The sequence below is a fragment of the Pezoporus flaviventris genome, unplaced genomic scaffold, assembly GCF_033815535.1.
Source record: "Pezoporus flaviventris isolate CSIRO_AGI_PZ_B2104156 unplaced genomic scaffold, CSIRO_AGI_Pfla_v1 ptg000071l, whole genome shotgun sequence".
NCBI classification, from domain to species: domain Eukaryota; kingdom Metazoa; phylum Chordata; class Aves; order Psittaciformes; family Psittacidae; genus Pezoporus; species Pezoporus flaviventris.
In genome coordinates, this window is record NW_026892619.1 from 1053814 (window position 1) to 1076849 (window position 23036).

Below are 23036 nucleotides of genomic sequence, written 5' to 3' on the forward strand. Positions count from 1 at the left end.
AGGTGAGACAAGGCACAATGGTAAAGGGGTTTCAAGGAGACAGAAGCAGTTTTCCTGTCAGGTACCCCCCTCTCCACCTCTGCGGGAAGAAGCCACCATTGGATTGTTATGGAATCAAGGGCAGGAACACCAAATGCCGCTCGACTCGCAGACGGGAATTACACCCAGTTCCCTTCTGGGTCTACCCAAGACCTTCACCACATCCCATCCTCTTCTTACTGCCAGCTCTCTGTTGGTACGCGGTGTCTATTCATAAAGTAACTCTCCTTTCTACACTGTATGAAAGCACGGCTTCATAAGAACATTAGTTTAGGAGATTGGTAGGGTCGGCACATGGTTTTCCAGTGCGTCATGCAGAGAGAATGAGCTGAGCTGGATGCCTGGGGAGCAGCCACTCACTTCCAAAGATCAGTTATCTTAATTATCTTTCTCAGATTTAGTCCAAGGCTGCACTGCTCATTTCCATCCATGGAATGTTTCTAATACCAAATTGTCGACCTTTAGACTCAGCTTCATCACATCAGAACTAAAAAGACACCGACAGAGATGACCCAGCTCCTCTCTGATGAAACAAACACCTTGGCAGGGCGATGTCCAACCTCTTCACAAGGATGCTTCATGAGTTCTGTGCCTGAAGTGCTCTTTCCTAACCCGGGATGCATCACGGGTTCCTATGGTATGTGACTTTTCTTACAGAATGCAAGCTCGCTCTGTCTCCAAGCTAAAGTGTCCCAATGGAGCTGCTACCAAAGCCACATTCCAGTCCCAGGAGGGTTAGGCTGCAGCTCTGTCCCGGGAAGGCTCACTTCAAGAGTTACTTATTTAGACATGGCTATAATAAATGAATATATAAAGCTGGCACGTGTGCTGCCAAAGCAGATTTATATTCACATACTGAAGTATACAGCATGATCCATTCTAGTGCCATGTACTCTGTAATACCCGCTCTAACATCTAAGAAGTTAAACTATAAAATGGCTCTGCATTGAAAGCTGTGCCCTAAGAAGCACACTGCTATTTCATTACAACAGGCTACGTCCATGAGGTAACTTTCTAACACAGATTTTCAGAGCATTATTTGTCAGATACCACCTTGATTGCTCACTTGTCTGCATCCCCTTTTAGTGAGATGTTATCACATGGACCTCGAGCAAACATTACTAATATAGAAAAGGTAGAGAAGCACCTACTCAGTGTTTACACTGCAAGTATGACTCACAGACACAGATTAAAGGGTCAACAGCGAGAACTGAAACACATCTTGAACACAAACCCTATGTACCTGTTTTACCCCGAACCTCTTGAAAACCTTCCCATTCCTCGCTTGGCACCCACTGTTTCTACCACAGCTTTTTACCAGGCAGGGTAGAAAAAGGGAACTTTAGGACCCCTCCAACTCCCTCTTTATTTATTGCGCTGGAGACTTTCAGGGAACCTATTTGAAAGGAGTAATCAATCCATCACCACTCGTGTGACATGCACTAACCAGCAGGAACTTCCGCTTGCTGTAACAGTCTGTGACTTGAAAGTTGTGCAACACCTTCAGTAAACACTTCCTCATATAGGAACAAGAATCAAGCTGAACAACTCGCTCCCTCTGCTCTCATTCAGGGCACAAGGGAGGACTGCTCACAGCCTGGGGACCCGGCGCTGCCCTCCACCGCGACCATCGCTGGCCAAGCACACCCGAGATGACTCTCACACCATTTCTTGCTGCTCTTTTGCTACCTTTGCTCCAACAAGGTATGGATTTGATGCTTTGAAACCCTTTACCGGTGGTTGCTATGGATGTTTGCACAGCTTTTATGAATTCATAATGATTAACACATAGATAACGCAGAACAACAGTGGATTAAAGCCATGGGAAGAGCGGTCCTGCTGCAGGTCGGGATGGTTGCTTTTTTCTCTCTTTCTATTCAAAGCAATTACCTAGAATTCTTTAGTTAGGGAAGTATTTACTAGGGGAAAAACTGGCCACGGGTTGCCTAAAGACCCAGAACCGGTTAGTTTTGTGAGCCAGTTAGGAAATAACCTCCTCTGTGAGCGACTGGACGATTTATCCGATTGGAACAACTTACTACACTGGCAGCACTTAGTATTTGTATAGACATTTGCATTGTATATACATTACAGAGGCAAAAGACTTCTGTCTGAATTTGGTTAATGACATTCCCTGAATCCAAACACTTAGTACCCTTATCAGCTCTGTGGTACTTCAGGTTGTGTGTATTCACCTGCCTTACCCTTAACAGCCCGCGCTGTTGTTTCCACGTGCATTGTTCCTTCCAGCTCATGTCAACAGGGAACAGAGCTTTGCAGAGCTTGGCACGCATGGGTTCCATAGCTATAGGGAGCCCTGGCATTCCTGTACCTTTAGGATCTCATGAGATGCACAGAACATCTGAAGATGGGCACAGGAGGAAAGCTTGGGGTGTTACAGAGCTTGTTTCTTGACAAACCCAAACCTTCATTATCAGGGAAATCCTCACTGATTTTTCTTCCCGGTTGAGGCTCTTGGAAAAGGCCAAACTGATTTGTTCCTTGTGAGCATTTTCCCACCTGTTGTACAAAGCCCAAGGGATTTCTCTCCTCTTTAAAGCCACTGACTCAAGACAATGCCTGAAGCTGGACAAAGACAATAAAGCGTTGGGATCGCTACATAAGGATGTGCTTTAAGCTCATGGAAAGGCTAAGTCTGCAAAGCAAAAGAGGCTTTTATATGTAAAAATAAATGCTTAAATTATAAAATATACCACTGTAAATCACAGTAACAAACTTGCACTTGGGGCTTGCTAACACTGGTAACAGCAGTGTACTGAGCACTGTACATGTATAGTCATCACTAAGCACTGTGTACTGTACATGTATAGTCACTGTGCACTGAGTACTGTACATGTATAGTCACTGTGCACTGAGCACTGTACATGTATAGTCATCACTAAGCACTGAGTACTGTACATGTATAGTCACTGTGCACTGAGCACTGTACATGTATAGTCACTGTGCACTGTGCTCAGCTGATACAAGACAACTTCTTGGGACTTACTCCCATTATACTATCATGCCAACTATCATACTCCAGCACTCAGCTCTGTCAGCATGCAACCAACTTAATTCTGCAATTACTTTTGGAAAGGGCTTAGCAAATAAACCAGTTTGAAGAATTAATCTGTTCATTTCCGTGGCACAATTTGCATGAGGATGTGCCCTATTGTTCCAGATACAGGAAATCACAGCAATTGGATGCCCCAGCCCTGTGAAAACCTGACCTTGAGGCAGACAATTAAAACGGGAGGTGCACTCTCCCTTTGTCCCTAGTGCTTTCTTTGGGGTTTTTATAACTACGGGCTCTTGTGCTTAGTGCCAAGTGCTCAAGAATTTGCTAGCTCAGATGAAATGCCCTTTTGTAGGACATTAAAGTGCTTAGGAGGCAGATAAAACTGCTGCTGCCTTGTCAGAGACTAACACATCCCTGTTTTCCCGACTGCTGTACACCAGCTATTACTGATGCTGGGGAAAGAAACCCAAGTGCATTGCATAAAGTGCTTTGAAGCATGGAAACAGGCGGGTATGTCAACATCTGAAACCCACACTGCAACAACCCTCCTTAAGGCCATGTCATTACATGGTGACTGCTCAGCAGAGCAGACGAGCACGTGCAGAGGACACATGAGAAACAAGTGGTGCAACAGATGAATGACCATAGAGCCCAAAAGGATCAGTGCTGGCAGACATGGGACACAGTGTTTAAGAAGTTAATCCTGTGCTTGCCTAAATATGCATTTCTTTCTCCCTAGGGAGCACGAGCAAGAAGCTACCTGAAGTTGAGCAATATGAAATAGTTTATCCACGGAAACTGCATACAGTGCACAGAAGAGACGTAGAGAGGAACAAAGAGGTATTAAAAGAGACATCATTTTTCTTGCTGGGAGATGGGGAAGGTTTTCTGCAGTCACAGTGCCCTTGGTTTTCAAGGGTAAGAGGATTTGGAGCCGGACACTTGGTCTTGCAAAAGGAAACGAAAGGGGAGAGCTGGAAGAGTGATCTCATGTTGGGTAAAGCTGGGTCTGTGTTCATGACGTAGAAATGCATTTGCAAAGCTGAGTTTGTTCCTCTAATTAAAGAACACGAAGCCCAGTGACCTCCTGCTTGTTCTGGAACTGCCAGAACACTTATTTTTGGTGGGAAGAGGAGGGAAAGGAGGCAGTTGGCGACTCGGTAACAGCCAGAACTCATAGCAGCCCATATTCTAACCCTTCAATCTGTTTACAGACCAAATACGATGACACAGTGGAGTATGGAATCAAAGCCAATGGAGAGGAAGTCATACTGCATCTACAAAAGAACAAGTAGGTTCAGTTCAGTGTTTTCCCCGAGCATTATTCCTCACTGTCAATGGCTCTGTAGGGCACTGGGGACATAAAGAAACAGCACTTTGGCTCCTGTAAGGCAGAGCTATTTTGGTCAAGGCACCTTTTCAACCCCAAAGTAAGAAGCAGGGGGAGAAAGCATCATGTCACTGCTTTGATAACGTGAACAACTACACACGCACGTGATGTTAACCATGATGGAATGACCTGTCTGTATTGCTAACTGTGCTCTCTCATTTATTTCCTAAGTGGCTAAATCCACTGAATGTTTAATGCTCCAATACTATTTCACATGTTTTCCTCGTCTATGGGTTATATTTATTTGCTCTCTGCTGGGAGAAGCTCCAGAGAAGCACAAGATATCCATGCCATGGGGCTGCGCTGGCTCTGTATGCTCATCAAAAATGGGAAATAGTAATAATAAATTAAAATCCTTAATAGCTCAGCTTCCAGCACTGCCTACATTAACACTAATGATGCTGCTGCTGGACTTCGAGTAGCCAGATGTACACTGGCATTGATAGAATGCACAGCCATGATTTTCTGCTTGCTGGCTCCACCGTAATACTTAACATGGGATCAAACAAACCTGCTTTTCAAATGGCTGTGTAAATACAATAGTACTATAATCAGTTCGTGTTAAATAGAGACTATAATTAACTGTTTAGCCCTGGTTTAATCTAATCTAAATATTTGGGGTGGGGAGGGAGGGGAATTATATTGTGCTAAATCCCACTCTAAAAGGAAACAGGACGGGGGCAATGTGTGGTAGGTGCCCAAACCAAAGTGAATGGAGACTTGCTTAGCTGGTAGGTTTAGTAGGACTACAGACCTGGCTTAAAGTTAAGCATCTGCTTAGTGCTGTCCTGCACAAGAGCCTGAAAGCCATGGCAAATCACAAAGGGGTCTGCTAACAAGAACCCCAAAGCACCTCTCCCAGTAGAAATAGAGTCATTTATTCTGCAGTCACGTTTCAATTTGATGGTTCAGCAGCACGTATGGGTACAAACAGAGCTTTCTTCAGACAGAGCATCCTTCACTTGGACCTCTGCTATCTGGAATCAGTAGGGGTGAACTGAGCAGCACCACTTCACACGTGGAGTGCTGGAAAAGCCTACACAAATCCAAGGCCAAAAAAGGATCAATACTGCCTATGTAATTATACATTTACTTTCAGATCTACAAGGAGATAAGTTTATAGCAATGGAGTAAGTAGGCTTTAATTACCTTCTTATTTTAGAGCAGTCCCTTTGTTTGTTTGAGTAGGGATCAGGAGCCAGCAGAATTCCCCACCCAGCAGCTTTGCTTCCCTAGTTTTCAATCTAATACTATTAATAATACTCTGAGTAATCATTTGCATTCCCTCCATACTTTGTGTGCTATGTAATTGCCTCATTTCTAGACGACTCCAATTCCTCTTGGGTAATAATGGCACTTGACTCTTTGCAGGCACCTACTGGCTAGAGACTATACTGAAACAGTTTATTCTGATGACGGTCGACAAATAACCACAAGCCCTCAGATGAAGGTAATAATAAAGGTTTCCTTCCCTCATACTTGCAAGTCTTGAGGAGGTCAAGGTGAGATCCATGGGTCCACAATAACGGGTCAGTAACAGCAGATATGAGACAAGATTTTAAAGCAAGGTTTAAGCACTGCAATTCAGGCTGCCTCTGAAGGGACAGGGGAGAGGCAACGTGTGACCAGCAGAGCTACGCTGACTTATACCTGTTGCCAACCAGACACGCAGTCTGACTTTCGAAAGTCAACCACCGTTTACTTAACGGCCGATGAACACGTTTGTTGAGCCAAATCTCTCTCTTTTGTCCGAAAAGGGAGTGGAGCCAAGGTCATTCCACTGCTTCCCACCTCCTGACTGCTTACTCTGCACAGCTCCGTGACTTGCTTTCCCCCCCTAACCTCAGTGAGACCATCGATCCCGATTAAGACATCTCCTCATGGTTCCTGTTGGCACCCACGCTCCCCACAAACGCGCTGCAGGTCACCCCAGGTGCTTTCTCTGAGCCATGACAAATGAGGCATTCAGATGCAGACACAAAGGAAGCCACTGTACTCGTTCTGTCTTAACCTACCGTGCACTCGTGGGGCTGATCTTCAACAAAGCTCTCACCCGAAGCTCTTTGTCCGATGATGTCCAACGTGTTTTAACACATGATTTGGAATACAAAGCCCAGTATTCTTTGTCACGGAGTGATCAGCAGGAACAGGAGGATCCTGAGTGAAATAAATGTGCATAAAGAACGGTGGTCGGGGGGGTTTGGTGGGAAAAAGATGCCATATCTGATCGCTCCAATTACTTTCACCCCCTGAATGGATCCTGTGAAAAGCAAACAGCACCTATTCTGCATGGACCTCAATTCATAGTTGTTGTAGCTTGTAGCTAGTGTGGTTTGGCATCTGTCAAAGTGGGCTGTGTCTCACTGACTGCAATGAACTGGCCCAAAAAAATCACTTCAATCTATCTTTTCCTTCTAAACAGGATCACTGTTATTATGAAGGTTACATTCAGAATGATGCTGAGTCCATAGCGAGCATCAGTGCTTGCAAGGGCCTAAGGTAAGATGGAGGTTTAATTCCCAATAATGGCAGAATGTGCATTCTCTAGGAAGATAAATTTTCCAATATAAAAAGGATGAGGATGTCTGGAAGAAAGGGGTGCTTATAAGGAGAAAAGGGAGAAAAATTTGCCTTTCTCAACTTCCAGAGTTTCTAAATTTGAAGCTGAAGAAACATCTATAACAATACATTTAGATAACAAATTCCACATTAGATCAGGATGCACAGCACTCGGTGATGCTCACGCTTAACACTTGGGTTGATGCTTCTGAGCTGTAGATGCTCCACTGACACCTCAAGAGAAGGCTACATCATTTTCAGTGCCACAGCAGTTACAGGGTGAGGAAGCTCAGGCTTTTGTATGAAAAGCTCAGTTAGAAGAATCCACTCCTTTCTAATCCCCGAAGACGCAGCCGTGCAATACAAAAAGGGAAGAGGAAGGCTCTCGAGTCTGAGAAGCTGCAGCAGAACGTTTCCCCCGTGGTTAGTGGCACGTGGCCAAACCCCAGACTGTCTCTGACCAATTCTTGCCTATCTTGTGGCATTTACGTGTGAACACAGAGCACTCATTTTGACATCTGTTCCTCAAAATGATTCAGAACTCTTAATACCTTTCAATACTGCAGCTTTTCCTTTTGGTTTGAGATTGAAATTCACCTTTGAATGCCCCACTCAAGTGAAATTCACTTGTCAGTCACGTCTGCTAAGCACAAAAGCCCCAGACATAATGGAATTAATTGCTAAACCGGTTTATTTTTGACTGATGGTCTCAGAGATTCACTGAGCAGCCAAATCTTCCAATTGACTCAGCAGCTTTGATTTCTGCTTTTAAACTGCTGTATGCTCTGTCTGCACGCTGCCAAACCATTGCAGTGTGGGCAGTGGTGCCTATGCCTGTGCTAAATGCTGCTAGGGATAACGTTGCTGTCTTGATTCAGCCCTATGGATTCAAAAGGTGATGCTTTAACTCCTTTTCTTAGTGGCTATTTTGAGACCCGCGGTCAGAAGTACCTCATTGAACCCCTGGGAGCCTCAGACAGTGATGAACACGCAGTCTACAAGTATGAGAAACTCAAACAGGAGTCCATCAAAACCTGTGGTCTGGTCAATAATACCTGGGAAGAAGACTCAAATGACCCCACTGGTGACATCTTCAAATCCAGCAACAGCCCAGAAGTAAGTCCTTAGAGTCGAGCAACAGTCCCATAGGTACAGGCCTATCTTTTTAGCCTATCTTCCCTAATCTTAACCATTTTAATACCCAGCCTACCTTTCATCATTTCCAAACAAAGCAGTCCCATTCTAAATGGCCTGGCTAAAGAAATACCCTCATAACGAGGTGATGTGTAAGGTCCCTTCCAACCCAGACCGTTCTAAGATTCAAGGTTTGAAATGGCAAAGGTTGAGACTGCAACAGGTCTCAGAAGCCATCGAAACGTCTCTTTTCCCTAGATGAAAGCATACCTGAAAGCAAAAAAGTATCTGGAAGTCTACATAGTTGCAGACAACAGTTTGGTGAGTACTGAAACAAGTTGTCCTCTTCTGCATCCTACTCATAGGCACACATTCAAAAAGGGCCTGATCTCAAAACACGTTGCCTGATAGAAGCCTGCACTGGAAAGATGGCAGCAAGTAGAGCAGGCATGGGGGGGTTTGCAAGGCAACCTTCAGTGGGCTATTCTGAGTCATCATTTTTTACCTCTCCTTTCCCTAACACACTCCCATTTCTTTTCAGTATGAGAAGTATGAGAAAAACGTGAAAACTATAAGGCAAAGGATCTTTGGAATGGTCAATTACATCAACACGGTAAGAGCAAGATGAGACTAAAACCCAAGTCACTGAAGAGCTCCTTTGCTTTTGCCTCCTGAATTTCCATTATTACAGACAAGAAAGAAAACTGAACTGAAAATTATCGTTTCTGAAACAAATTTAACACACGTTCACATCATCCTGCCCTTTGCCTTCACATACGAGATTTTGATAGAGATTTATACCATATTTTCTTTACCCTTGTGTAGAAGGATTGAAATCCATCAAGAATTAAGTGATTTCTGATTTCTTCCAAAATATTGCTGGAATTCCCAAGTATTTTAAAGCCACTTTTGTAGTTGCTTTAAAGGGGTGGGGGGAGGGAATAAGTTTTCATGTTCTGTTTCTTGAGGGTTTTTTTGCAACTTTAAAGCATGGAAAAGCTGAAACCGGGCCTGGAGTGGACTCTGTTTCAAGTGAGAAATGGAACCAAGTACCAGGGTCAGTTTGTTTCAGAGGTCTTTGTAACATCCTTCATCCTTCGCTGTTCCTCGGCGGCAGGTTTATAAGGCCATTAACATCTACGTGGCTTTAATTGGCCTGGAAATCTGGACAGACGCTGACAAATGCCTCCTGAGCCACGCTGCAGGGTTCACCCTGGACAGTTTCTCCAAGTGGAGGCTCTCAGACTTGCTGAAGAGGAAAAGGAACGACAACGCTCAGCTGATCACGTGCGTTTCGGTCCGCTTCCCATTCGCATTCCCAAACCACAGAGTACCAGCCTGTACTAATCCCAAGGCAAAAGAAAGAAATGCACGCTCCCTTTCCTTACCTTTATTTACCTCCCGGAGCACAACCACCAGCTAGGACACAGAATCCCCCTTTTCTATGTGAATCCCTTGTGCTCCACCTCAGTCTCTCCTTCTCCCTGCTCTGGCACAGCCAAGTGCCCTGAAGACTGCAGCGTGGTCTAACACCTCCAGAGCTATGACATGGAGTTTAGCAGTGGGGAAACGCACATGGCCAAACTAAACCAGCACTCACTTGGCTCTCCTGGCTCACGTTCAGTGGCCCTGCTTCATCCAAGCACTTTGCTGCATCTAGAGCACTTCATCAAGCTCTTTACACTCAAAGAGATGCCTTAAGTCCGATAACTGTGGCATACTTCAAGAACTAAAATGAAAGGAGTATTCCATTCTGTTCGATTTGCAGTGATTTTAAACACATCCTCAACTATTGTGTTAAATCAGGACGCAAACCAGAGCTGGAAATGAGAATATGCTTAAAGCCTTCAGCCTGGTTGTAGTGAAGCCAGCTTGACTTCAGAGCTGCTCCCTGCTCACAGCGTTGCATTTCACTCTTTCTTCTTCCTTACAGAGGCTATGACTTTGAGGGGACAACGATTGGATTAGCCTTTCTCAAATCCATCTGCAGTGATACATATTCTGCAGGTATTATTCAGGTCTGATTTCTTTTTGTTTATATTATCCTTAAAGGTTTTCCTGCTCAACCAGCAAAGAATGCTCACAGGCAGCGGGGTGCGCAGCACCTCCAGCCTGTGCCATTGTTTAAGTAGACTGTAGAAATTCACAGTCAGATTTGAGCTGAAATTAGGTGGATTTTGGAGGAAATCGTTTATCCAAAAGAGGATAAAGGAAGCACACACAAAGCACAGTGTGGGTGTGTTATCTAAATGCCAACATCTATCGTACACACTTATATTTGGAGTACCCGGCTCCATTAGAGTTAGAAGACAGAAATAAGCGGATTTGTGCCTCTACCTTAAGGTTCCCCGTTTCAAACGGGAAATCAGTTCTGTCGTATTTAATACCATCAGTTTAGCCACTGAATTTCAGCTGACGGAACTGCTGCATGTGAACTTCAGCCTAAACAGGAACACGGATCCCAGACTTTACCAACAGCACTGGGAGCTCAACTGCTGTACCCAGCTTCAGAGGCTGGGCCTGGTGCTAAGAGGAACTGCCCACAAGAAATCCCAGCTTTCCCTCACCATTAGGAAACCATAGGATGAACATAAAACCAGAACACTTCTCAGGGTGCAGGGATGCATCTGAGAGCAGAATGATTTGCAGTGCTACGCTGGAAAGGTATGGCCAGGATAATGTCGTGTGCTTTATGCATTTCCACCGTCACCTGGGTTTATACGCCTGGATTTCACTCAAAAGAGGAGGACTTTTCCTTTCCTCCCTCCAAGTGGCACAAAATGCCAAGCTAAGAGCAAAGATGGAGCATGGCATCTGCCTTTCCTTACCTTACATGCACAGCACTGTACACCATAGTTACCTTGGTGTAATGAGTAATAATTATATCGCACCCACGTAATTACCGTAAGCACAGGGGCATCTATCCAGAAAGATGAAGGGTTTCAGATGTTCACCTCCCCTTAACACTGTTACTTGGCAGCTTAACTTCCTCCTGTTAATTTAAACACTAATTACACCAATTTACTCATGCTCGTTAGTGGTATCATCTCAGTGCTATTACAACATAGTAGAGCATAAAGGGTGGAGTAGAGGCATTCATGGGTTGAACACATCAATCCTTACGTAGCAGCAAGTATAGCCGCACTCGAATTGCCCTCTTTCTTAGCCACACGGCTGCTCAGATGCTCCTACTTGCTCTACAACGCCCACAGAAACAATGCTTTGCTCTTGTCTCTCCAGGACCACAACAGAAATGAAATCGCAGTTGCAGCTACCATGGCCCACGAGATGGGCCACAACCTCGGCATGAGCCACGACACCAAAGCCTGCACGTGCAGCGCCGAAGTTTGCATCATGACAGACACTGTCAGGTAGGAGGCAGGATGGAAAGGTGAAGGGGCCAACACATGGGGTGGTCCATGGCGGGCTCTGGACAAGCTGCCAGGTTCCAAATGGACTGGTAATTATTGATTGTTAATGGATGATTCCATTCAAATTATACGGAGAGAAAAATGAAGACATTCCAGGCCCTTGTAAGATATTGCAGGCAGATTACAGGCCCTCCAAAAAACCCCAAACCCAACCCAAACCCAACTTCAGTCACTTTTGGGTGACATTAGCTTTGCACATGAGGTGGAGGCCTTCACCTCAAACCATACACCCTTCCTCCCTTACAATGAGGGCAGCACATACCAACAGTGGGATCTCGGGACACAGCTTCCCCAGGATTAACCTACAGTATGTTTTACATTCTCGACCCTGATGACTCTTAGGAAAACCACATCAGGTGTTTGTACCTGCAATAAACACCCATTAGAGAGGAATTCAGCTCAATTTTCACCTCTGGTTGAACATCCTGAGCCGCTGCTGGGTGTCCGAATGGAAAACTCCTAATGCACGAAGCATCCACGCACAGTCTGTATAGACCAGGCTTAAATCTTTACACTTATAACATGCAGTCTTTACATGTAGTACATTAACTACTTCTGATCTGCTTGTTCCCACTTTTCTTTCCCCATAGAAGGTAGCCATTGTACTTATCAATATATATATATAAATGGTTGCACTCAAAGGGGATGGTCACTTGTTGAATTTCTCTTGTAAAGAGTATTGCTTCTCCTTGCCTACAGCCACCCTAACATAAACCCTTCTGCCTTCTCAATACAGTTCCATCATCCCCAAGAAATTCAGCTCTTGCAGCCTCCAAAGTTTTGAGAAATACATGCTGAGTGACATGCCCAAATGCTTAACTGACATCCCGGATAAAAACAGCATCATAGCACCTCCATCCTGTGGGAATGGCTTTGTGGAGAAGGGAGAGGAATGCGACTGTGGCACTCCTGAGGTATCTGCATAAACGGGAACAAAACAATACTTGGAAGGGGCAAAGAGCTTTATTCAGGCTGTTTAGGAGCTGGTTTCTGGTACTTTCTCAGGCAGCCAGTTCAAAGCTGGCTGAAATGTTGTGGAGCATCAAATTGCTGATCTGCAATGCAGCCACCCTATACAGTGTGTACCAAACAGTGGGAAGGTGAGAGCATGGTTTGTGGTGCTGCATTGGGTAAACGGCCTCAAGTTGCACCACGGGAAGTTTAGCATGGATATTAGAGAAAGCTTCTTCACCCAAAGGGCTGTCAGGCATTGGAACAGGCTGCCCAGGGCAGTGATGGAGCCACCATCCCTAAGACCTGGGGATGTGGTGCCTGGCAGTGCTGGGTTAACGGTTGGACTCGAGGATCTTAAAGGTCTTTTCCAACCTACATGATTCTATAAGAGAGGAACTGAGAGTGAGGAAAAGCCACACATACGAAACTGTCTGGGTGGAAATAAGCAAGTTCCCTGCACAGCTTCCATCCGCACTTGCACAACCCAGCGCACTTGGTATCCTTTATGTGCTCGCCCACAGCGACTGGCTTGGCTTCCAGTGAACATGGTTCCCAGGAAAGCCAAGGGCAAGCCCAATGCATCCCTCCCTCCCTCAGTAACCAAGCACAGGGTGGGCCATTGGGAATGCAGTGCAGAGAGAACCCAACCCTGAAGCACAGTGCTCTGACTGCTGATTCTGCCGCAGGAGTGCACCAATGAGTGCTGCGAGCCCGAGTCATGCAAACTGACTGCAGGTTCCACGTGTGCACATGGAGAGTGCTGTGAAAACTGCCAGGTAAGGCTCCTCCCCAGCTCCACCTTCCCCCAGTTTCAAGGGTACAGCGCTTTTCCCCCCTGGGAAAGCAGTAATGCACCTCTTAAAAGAGCCAAGCCCCTTTAATTGTGATTACTGACCCAGCCCTGTAATCAAAGAGCACTTTGTCCATCCCAAACCACTCCACAACTACCAACTCACCCCATCTCCCAGCATCCTGGAGAAAGGAGCGGTTTCATTACCCAATTACTCCTGGAAAGAAAAGCCGGGGCACAACCAGGCAAAAACCTCGTCTTTAAATGAGACCCGGCTCCTCGTGCACCTTGCGCAGCGAGGCTGAGCTTTGTCTCCCCTAATTTAACCTCTGGTTCAGTGGGCTCTTTAAACAGCACACAGGAGCATGTGTTCAAGTGCGGCACTGCTTCCCCCTCCTTGCAGTACAAGCAGTCAGGAGCTGTGTGCAGAGCAGTTAAGCACGACTGTGACCTGGCGGAGATGTGCACTGGCTTCTCTGAGCACTGCCCAGCGGATCGATTCCGCGTGAACGGGCATCCGTGCAACTACGGCGAGGGCTACTGCTACATGGGACACTGTCCCACCCGGGAGAACCAGTGCAAAGCTGCTTTTGGAGCACGTGAGTACAACCCGGGACTGGGAAAATCCGTCTGCATCGGTCAAAGGAGGGATAAAGGGAAAGGCTTTGTCTGCAGGCAAACCAAAGGCCTTTTGCAAAGCATCTTTATGCTTTATATAGAGCATATACGTTACTTATGCTTTATATTGTGTGTATGATTTCTAGGTTGTAGCATCTACTCAGTTGTTATTTTTATATGCAATCCTAAGTGGTTATAACCACTGAGGAGTGCAGAGCGTACAATGCCAACTGCTTCTAGAGAAATGGGAAGTGGGAAGTGTATTCCTCTTTCACACAATGCTTTTAAGGGAACTTCGGAGTGGAGCTGGCTCTTGCTTGTTAGGAAGAGGAAACGCCTGTATTTTAAAGTCCAAATTCGGCATGCCTTGATGCTTCTGAAGGCGTGTGGTGGCTTATCCCCTTCCCAGTCCTAAACCGTCTCCAGTCCTCACTACGTCCCCTCTCGTAGGAGAGGTCTGTTGGTCCATAGGGAGAACACACAGGACAGGTTCTGCTTGGTGCATACAGCAACACTGCAGAATTAATGCATGAAGGGCCAGAGGGTCATTAGGCCCATGGGTACCGTCACTGGGAAAGGCTATTTCCTACCCAGGTAAAGGAAGCTGACTGCTGTGAGGTCTCACAGGCAGAGAACCCAAACTAACCCCACTGAACTCTCCTCTATCACAGAGGCCACGGAAGGCGCAGCCTCCTGTTACCGGATGAACGAGAAAGGGGTATATTATGGATACTGCAGGAAAGAAAAAGGCAGTCACGTCCCGTGTGAAAAAAGGTAAGCACTGTGTTATGGAATCTGCTGGGATCCGGGAGGAGACCGTTCCCATTGCGGTTAAGAGATGGAAGCAGCTTTAGGCAGCGCCCATGTGTCCCCTCTGGGTCAGTCTGAATGACGTGGTAAAGCCAGTCCTATGAAAATTGGTTTCCAAATCATGAGATCAGCCTGAGAAAGAGCTAGAGCTCTTATGTATGTGTATCCTATAGCAATATATCTCATATGTATGTGTATCCTATAGGGATGTATCCTACATGTATGTGTATCCTATAGGGATGTATCCTACATGTATGAGTACATACAGATGTGCAAGCCTGCGTGCGTGTGCATGCATGTGCAGTTAAGTACAGGGAAGGGATTTCTGGACAGGGAACCTGGACCTCAGGTGAACCTCTGAAGTTGAGGACCGTTAAATACTCATTTCTGCAACCCATTTGGGCTCCCTCATAAGCTCCAGAGGAAGCAGGAACCTGCCACCTTCTGCTCACAAACCAACCTGGGAACACCCGAAACCAAAATCCCTTTCTCGGGAGTGCCAGCACACAACAAATTCCGGCTGGGGGAGAGACCAGCTCCAATAGTCCTGCGGTGCCGTGCCGCTGTTCCATAGCGGCTCTTGATCTCCTTCCAGAGACATCATGTGTGGGAAGCTGTTCTGCACTGGGGGGAACGAGATGCCCCAGGATGGGAGCCTGGTGACTTTTGAGTCCTGCAAAGCAAGTTTCCCTCGAAATGGAGGAGCAGACCCAGGGATGGTTCTCAATGGAACCAAGTGCGGGAACGGGATGGTCAGTAGAAACCAGCTTTTCTCCTCACTGTGTCCCCTCTTTCAATGCTGCTTACATCCTCAGCCCTCTTACCAGACAAGGGAGATTTTAACCTGGGAAGACTGAAGTGGACACTAAACTTCTGCTGATCCGATTTGCCAGATCTTCTGCCTTACATCTCTCAGAAACCAGCAGCAAAGCAAACAGCCTCTTCCCCATTGCCTTACGCTTGACTGCCGTCTTACTTTATTACTGACAGAAACACACATGGCAACAGGAACAAACCCTTTTACGAAGGTTAAAAGATCATACTTGTATTATACTTTTCATTCTTTCCATAATAGATGTCCTAGGCATCACCGAGGGCTATTCCCATTTCCTTTGCTATATATTTCTACTGGGAGGGGAGGGCAGGGTGAAGGACGGAAGAGGAGTGGAAAGCAGCGATATCTGGACATCTTTGTCACTCCCCTTTGCTATAAAAGACCCAAAGGTCAAGTGAAAAATCACATTCACATCTCAAACTCCTAATGTAGGTTTTAGTGACTTGCAGACCTGCTTCTATGCTTCCTTTTACTCCCCATCACTCTACGCAATGAAGTGCAAGCCCTGCCTGTTCTGAAAGCCATAAATCACTTCATTACCATTTGCTCTGTGCATTTCAGGTGTGCAGCAATGGAGAATGTGTCTATATTGAAGATGTCTTTAGATCAACCAACTGCTCTGCCAAGTGTACCGGACATGCTGTAAGATACCAGTGTTTGTTGCTATTAACTTAGAATACCCAAGAAAATCAAGCATATCAGCTACAGAACTTACTGATGACTGTATTTAGATCACTGGGATAGGGATTTGCAAAGGTTGTGGAGTCAGAAGCTTTCTGTATCCTTATGAAAGCAAATCTAATCCGATAGAGCATCAATGCTTTTGCTAAGTTGATAACAAGAGATGGACACAGATTCTGTGCCTGGCCCTGCCTCTGAGCCACAGAATCACAGCTATTCTCTTGCAGGTCATCTTCTGGTTTAGGAAGAAAACTGTGCTCATCCCATTTGAACATATAGAGACCTACAGGTGCAACTGCTGCTTTGTGCCTTGCACTGCAGCTTTTACTGCAGAAACACCTGCAAAAGGCACAAGGTAGCAGCCAGCCAGGCCGGCCCTTTACTGCACAAACCCACTATTCTCTATGCTAAATCTTAGTGCAAGTAAAATGAGAGAGTTGCCAGACTTAGCTTCAACAACCCTACCAGGAGCCACTGAGAGCTTCACTCATACTCCCATCCTGAAGTGATCTGTGCTCCCCCAGGTGTGTGACCACGAGCTGCAATGCCAGTGCGAGGAGGGATGGGCACCACCAACCTGCGGCAGCTCCTCAGCTGTTACCAGTAAGTGAAGTGGGACCCAGACCTGGTGACGAACATCACTCTGCCACCCAATGCGATGGGAAAACTCTTAGCAATAGCGGATCCTTTAAGGAACAGCAACCTGTGTTTTCTCTCCCTGGCAGGCTTTGCTATAGTCGCTGGCGTGCTGGCTGTCCTCGCTGTCACGGCAGCAGTGGCAGTGGTCCTTATCCGCTCCCGAGTGCTCAAGAAGAGGTAAAAAGCTAACCCCTATTGAGTCAAACCCCCCCCACACACAGCCAAAACCTAAAAAGCCAAGCAACTCCTGGACAGGTTTTAAGCAAAGCTTTCCAAAGGGGGTAGAGGGAATTGGGCACTGGAAAGCCAAGGAAGTTGGTCCATGACAGAAATCCCATAGCTGGGAGAGAACTGAAGCCTTGAAACTGTAGCTCTCAAGATTAATCCTAAATAATCAAAGTAAGGGGAAGAAAGGACGTGGCTCCATAACACACCATTGGGAATAAGGCAGGCATTCAAGTTCTTTTCGCTTCAGTCCGGTGAAGATTCACAGTTATATGGAATCTTTGTCTAGCTGCCAGACCAGAAGGGGACCTGGAGCCACGAACCAAGTCTTTGTGGATCAAGAACAAAGACACAGAGAACACCCTGTCCTGCCAGTACCTGCCCAGAAGGTAAGGGCTGGGTCAGCTCTGGTCCCTATGGATTGTAATGGAGGGGTTGGAACATCAGAAATCATCAATCAAAGCGTGCTACACTTCAAACAGGGTTTCAAACCCCTTGTCTGAGGCTGAGAGGGCAGTGCTGTGAATCCCAGCATGGGGAAAGCACATGGCCCTAGGTCCCAGAGTAATCTGTGTGCAGTAAAGCAAAGATAATCATAGAATCACAGAATAGTTCAGGTTGGACAGGACCTAAAGATCATCCAGTTCCAACCCCCTGCCATGGGCACGGACACCTCACACTGAACCATCTCACCCAAGGCTCTGTCCAACATGGCCTTGAACACTGCCAGGGATGGAGCATTCACAACCTCCCTGGGCAACCCATTCCAGTGCCTCACCACCCTAACAGGAAAGAATTTCCTCCTTAGATCCAATCTAAACTTCCCCTGTTTCAGTTTGAACCCGTTACCCCTTGTCCTGTCACTACAGTCACTAATGAAGAGTCCCTCCCCAGCATCCCTATAGCCCCCCTTCAGATACTGGAAGGCTGCTCCAGGCTGAACAGCCCCAACTTTCTCAGCCTGTCTTCTTGAACCAGACAAAGGCTCCATCAGGTGTAACTGTTCCCTGTTTTCAGATGAACGACAAGAAACTTCTCCTCCCTGTACCTCCGCTGCAGGAAAACAAACCACAGCTCCACAGTGTAAGTCCTTCCCAGCCATGCCTTTGCTTCCACACCGTGGTTGGGGAAGGCAGCACCCACCAGGTCGTGCCATGGTGGAGAACCCCAGCCCCAAAGGCTAAAGAAATCCCTGCACTGCCAGTAAGGCCCTGAGTGCTTTCCCAGGGCCAGATAGCAGAAAGTATCCCTGCTTCCGAAAAGAATGCATCCTTTTATCCCTATTAATGCTCTTTTCACACAGAACACAAGCCTGCACGTTCCCATGAGAACATGCAGATGCATACCTTCACAGTACGTATATAGGGTCAATATATCCTGTATTCTCTGTCTTCACAGCCTGCCATAAGGCCAAGAGGGCCCCCACCTCCTGTTCCTTCTACCAAGCCAGCCCCTTCTCACACAGAAGAGACCTTTGTGAGTATAACCCTGTACCTTCACACACCTTCCACCAAGCTGCAAAGGGCCATCCGGTGTCAATTGGGATTTTCAGCTTCTGACTCTCATTAAACCCCCATAACTCACAGACATCCAAACCACACAGCCTTTAGGGTAGGAGCCCCCTTTTGTGCCACGTAATCCTAAACTGCACAAGAGGCTCTTAATCCCTGCCAGGGGGTCCTGTAACCCAGCACCAGAACATCTCACAAGCAATAGTGCATGGAGTCCAAACCAACAGGGATCTCAGGTGGAAACACGATGCAAATGATGAGCATCTTTGCTACTGCAGATGTCTGCAACGGCCCCTGTCTTGCAGTTGTTCTCTAAAGGTGCCACCTGTGAGGGGATCTCCATCAATGTACATATATATATATTGAATTCTCACAAATACTTGGAATACAAACATTTGCCATTAATAAACCCAAAGCATCCTATTTAAATGAAAACTCCTCCCTCGAATATCTACCATCTTGTTATTTAAGCCCCATGCCCATCTGACACAAGGGTACAGAAACCATCTTCAGACCAGAAACGTAACTGCAGGCTGCTGCCTGCCTAAAGAACGATGGATCAGGACTAAACATCACATATCAGCTGCATTCTGAAGACATTTCAATCCCCCTGTCTTTGGAGATGCTCTCCCCAGCACGCACCTTGACCACGTAACCAGCTTTAACTTCCCATGCAGATGACTCTAAACACTGAGAACAGCTCCGTGGTCTTCTGAAACAGGAGCCCCATACCCACTGTGCATTATGGGTGACATCTTGCACGTGGATGGATTAACCTAATCCACCCATAGCTTTTCCACTAGGAAAATGCTGTAGGAAATACATGAGAAGAGTAGGAGCAGCTGAAGTCTGGGGAGGTTCTGCAGCTGCTCAGGCAGGGAAGCCTAATGACATTAAAACTTCATTTCTGTTCAGGCACCAGAGAGAAAGCCAGCTCATCTTCCAGTCCCCAAAGGCAAACCTCCACCTCCACCTCCACCAAAGGTAACCTGAGCTCAAATGTGAGCAGCAGCTCTTTCGGGATGTAATTCATTGAAAGAGCACCAAGCACGCTGTGATTTAACTCCTTCCTTTCCCATGTAGGCTTTAAAACCTCCAATGAACCCCAGGGTATGAAGCTTCTGAAGCTGGGCTGATCGAGATACCTGAAATCCTCAGGGACAAGTTGTTTGCCCCTTGATTCCTCCACTTCTGCAAAGACAACCAAGAATGCCTTCCTGTGCTCTAACACAAGAACAACCGACAGCTTGGAAAGAACAGGCCTGGTGTGCAAAGGGCAAGGAACTCTTTGGTGATGACACCAAGCTACTGTCCAAAAGCAAACAGAAGCAGAATCGCTGCTTGCACTGAGGGGTAGACTGGGAGTAAGCTGTGAAAGCTGCTCAGCACATCCTAACTCCTAGGCCATCGCTGCAAGAGGTGGCTGCACTGGGATGCTCTGCAGCCACACAGCTTTCCTGGGTACAGACCTGAGATCCTCGGGGAAGCAGAGATCCAGGCTTGTGAACTCCATTTCTGGATCTCTGCAGCCCCCTCTTCACCATCAGACCAGGCCTTGTCCTTCGAGTGCAAGTTCTGGGAACAGGAAAATCCTTCTTGCTCTCACTGGAGAACAGTTTGTGTCCTCAAACCTGAACCTGCCTCGCAATAATGAGATTATGCACTGGAAACGCACTGAGTCTGGAAAGATCCTTTTGGACCGAATTCTCTTACTAATCCCATAGGTTTCCTGTGACAGAAGACTCCCCTGTGGAGCAGGGAGAGCCGGAGACGTGCTCCAAAGCAAAGCGTGCAGGAGCCAAACCACTTGTTGCTTGCAAGTGCTCCCAGCTGTGCCGGGTGAAGAAGAGCTCCAGCTGCCACCACCACACTTGGACAGGAGGGTTTAGAAAGGCAGAGTCAACAAACTCCATCACGGAGTTCATTTGCCCCATGGCTCCAGAGACATCCAAGTATTTCTCCCTTCCAGGATACACACACCTTGGTGTTCTCATCTAACTGCTCTTGCGCCAGCGGGTGTTATTGTAAAGACACTAATGAGAACCAGGCTGGGCACGGGGGGTGTTATTATGGGACAGCATCACAGCATGAGGCGTTGCGTGATGGTTTATGTCTGAGGGGTTCTTCACTCCTTCACGCCTGTTGGCATCAGCACTGTTGACACTATTGGTCTGCTGGCGTAGATGTGCATGATACTGTTGGCATTGATGCTAATGATGCTGCGAGGGTGCTGGCACTGATGCTATTGTTACCCTTGGCACTGATGATATTCATCAGTGGTTGGCATCAAGAGTTTCAAGTTTAAGCACACAGAAGTGTGTTTCAAGGAATAAAAATTTTACCAGAAAATAAAGAAAAAGAAATAAAAGAGAGAAACAAAACTGCCCTGGACCAAAAGCACTCCAGATTTTACAGACAGTCCAGTTTGAACTGGATTTGAGTTTGGATCAGGATCAAAATCCAAACACGGATCCAAACCAATTAGAGGGTGGCTCAGGAAGGCAGTTTCCAGCCCTTGGGCACAGGGGCTTTGCTGGAGAAGATCACTTTGGCTTCCAAACCAGAGCTGGGGCCCTGGGCCAGCACTGCGCACACCAACCCCAACCTCTGCCTGGTTCTCACCAGGGTCTACCAGAGCCCAGTCCGTGGAGGACCTGACACCTTCTACAGGTTCACAACCCAGCTCTCACCTGCTGAAACCCTGATCCACATCACCTTGTTCGGATGCTGAACACACAACTGCACAGTTACGTGTCCAATGCAGAGCCTTGCCCTGTACAGTGACCCTCCTGCAGCCACACGCTGCAGATCCATCGTCTCCGATACCAAAATGCATATTAAAACCCCCAATTTCTTCTTCTGGGCTTGCTTTGGGGTTGCCAATCAAGTACTTTATGTGCTGCAAAACACTGATGCGATGAAATTACAGCTTGAAGAGCGAGGCGGGTCTCTGTGGTTTAGGATAGATTGTATTGGAAGAGTATAGCTTTCTTCCCCATTAGAGAAACGCTTCTTTATTTGAGTCAGAAATGGATTTTAGTCTATCTGTATGGGTGTGAAGATTCAGGACTTGTTTTTTATGGACTGTAATGAATGTATTTACAAAGATTTCTGTATTAAAAGTACTGTATCTACACTGGAGGTAGGTGGCTTGGTTTTTCCAAGATCATCATTTTGCACATGGAACACATGAGAACAGTGTAAAGTGGGATCATTCAGAATGTTGCCATCCCTACAACACCAAATTCGGACCGAAAGGGTTATTCACAGGTATCCACAATCCCTGGCACGTTAAGCCAGGAAACCTGAGTTACATTTATAAGGGTCACAGAACCATGGAATGGTTTGGGCTGGAAAGAACCTTAAGATCATCCAGCTCCTGAACACTTCCAGCAGGTAAAACCTGCACCCCAGCACCCAAGCAGAGTGCGAGTGCTGCTCTGAGCAGTGACCTGCGGTACCAACCTCGGAGAAATACACAGGAACACGCACCTATAGTTTATGATTTACAGCTTCTCTTGGCTCCAGCATCCCTAGGGCAGGCGACAGCATGCTCTGGAGCAGGTCCTGCGGCTGCCAGGCCACAGGAGGGGTGACAATCTCTTGTTCCCTTGTGCAAACGTGACATCTACTGTTAAAAAGCCTCTACTGCAAGAGAAACGTGAACCCAGGAACACTGGAACCCGGCTGAGCGCTCCAGTTGCCGGGAGCCGGCAGCGCACAGCCCCAGAGGGTGAGTACATCACCACATGCACCTCCCTCTGTAGTCTCACACAACGGCAACCGTCTGATGTGGGGCCAGCTACTCCCTTATTCCTGGTTCAGGTTTCCTTGCTCAGCAGGGTTTGCCAGGCACATGGTGCAGCAGAGCAGCGAACCCCCTCTCAGCATCCCATAGTAAGAATCAGAAGGGACCGAATTTGGATCTGCTATGCAGGAGCGACACGGACCCTTCTGTAGCTCCCAACCCAGAAGCAAAGCAGTTTACCACTGCTTGTGGGGTGCTTGTTTTAGGATGAGTGAGCACTGCTCCATCTCCCCTTACTCACAGGAACCCAAAAATGCCTTTTTTTCCTGTTTCTTTCCAACCTCTGAATTTACCACCCTCTTTCACCCCTCTTTTCCCTCCCTCCATCTCCAAGGGATGGTGCTACCAAGAAGGAGCAAACCTTTTGCCCTTTGCACCCCAAACCAGTCTTTGCTGTTAACAGTTTCAGGGGGGTTATTGGAAGTAAGGCACCACCAGTACACACCAGTTTCCCCAGTCGTTCCCTATCTGGCGCTCTGAATCGTCCACTTCGCTGTGCAAATTCAACACTGGCCATTAGAGGGCAATGGGGTATGGGAAAGAAATTCCTCTTGCTTGCTATGGGATGCCTGCCATCGCCTCAAACGAATCAA

At 46.9% G+C, this 23036-nt stretch overlaps 1 protein-coding gene across 1 annotated transcript; it reads left to right on the top strand.

Annotated features, from left to right (window-relative positions):
- The first annotated feature begins 1623 nt into the window (after nt 1-1623).
- Nucleotides 1624-19869, top strand: LOC133279065 (zinc metalloproteinase-disintegrin-like NaMP). Its single transcript, XM_061472420.1, has 24 exons — nt 1624-1743; nt 3798-3898; nt 4273-4349; nt 5820-5898; nt 6871-6947; nt 7928-8123; nt 8400-8462; nt 8683-8754; nt 9259-9428; nt 10075-10159; nt 11382-11512; nt 12309-12486; nt 13213-13302; nt 13720-13915; nt 14606-14708; nt 15340-15496; nt 16141-16221; nt 16785-16863; nt 16986-17076; nt 17414-17513; nt 18142-18207; nt 18523-18600; nt 19551-19619; nt 19719-19869. Exons 1-24 carry the CDS (start codon nt 1692-1694, stop codon nt 19749-19751), a joined length of 2424 nt encoding a protein of 807 aa, XP_061328404.1. The 5' UTR covers nt 1624-1691; the 3' UTR covers nt 19752-19869.
- Nucleotides 19870-23036: the final 3167 nt, after the last annotated feature.

What these genes read in the sequence shown, in the direction of transcription:
- LOC133279065 (XM_061472420.1), top strand. Translation starts at nt 1,692, where the DNA reads ATGACTCTCACACCATTTCTTGCTGCTCTTTTGCTACCTTTGCTCCAA. An exon ending in AGTGCTTGCAAGGGCCTAAG is followed by an intron (nt 6,948 to 7,927) that starts GTAAGATGGAGG and finishes TCCTTTTCTTAG; the next exon opens with TGGCTATTTTGAGACCCGCG. An exon ending in ATTCTGCAGGTATTATTCAG is followed by an intron (nt 10,160 to 11,381) that starts GTCTGATTTCTT and finishes TTGTCTCTCCAG; the next exon opens with GACCACAACAGAAATGAAAT.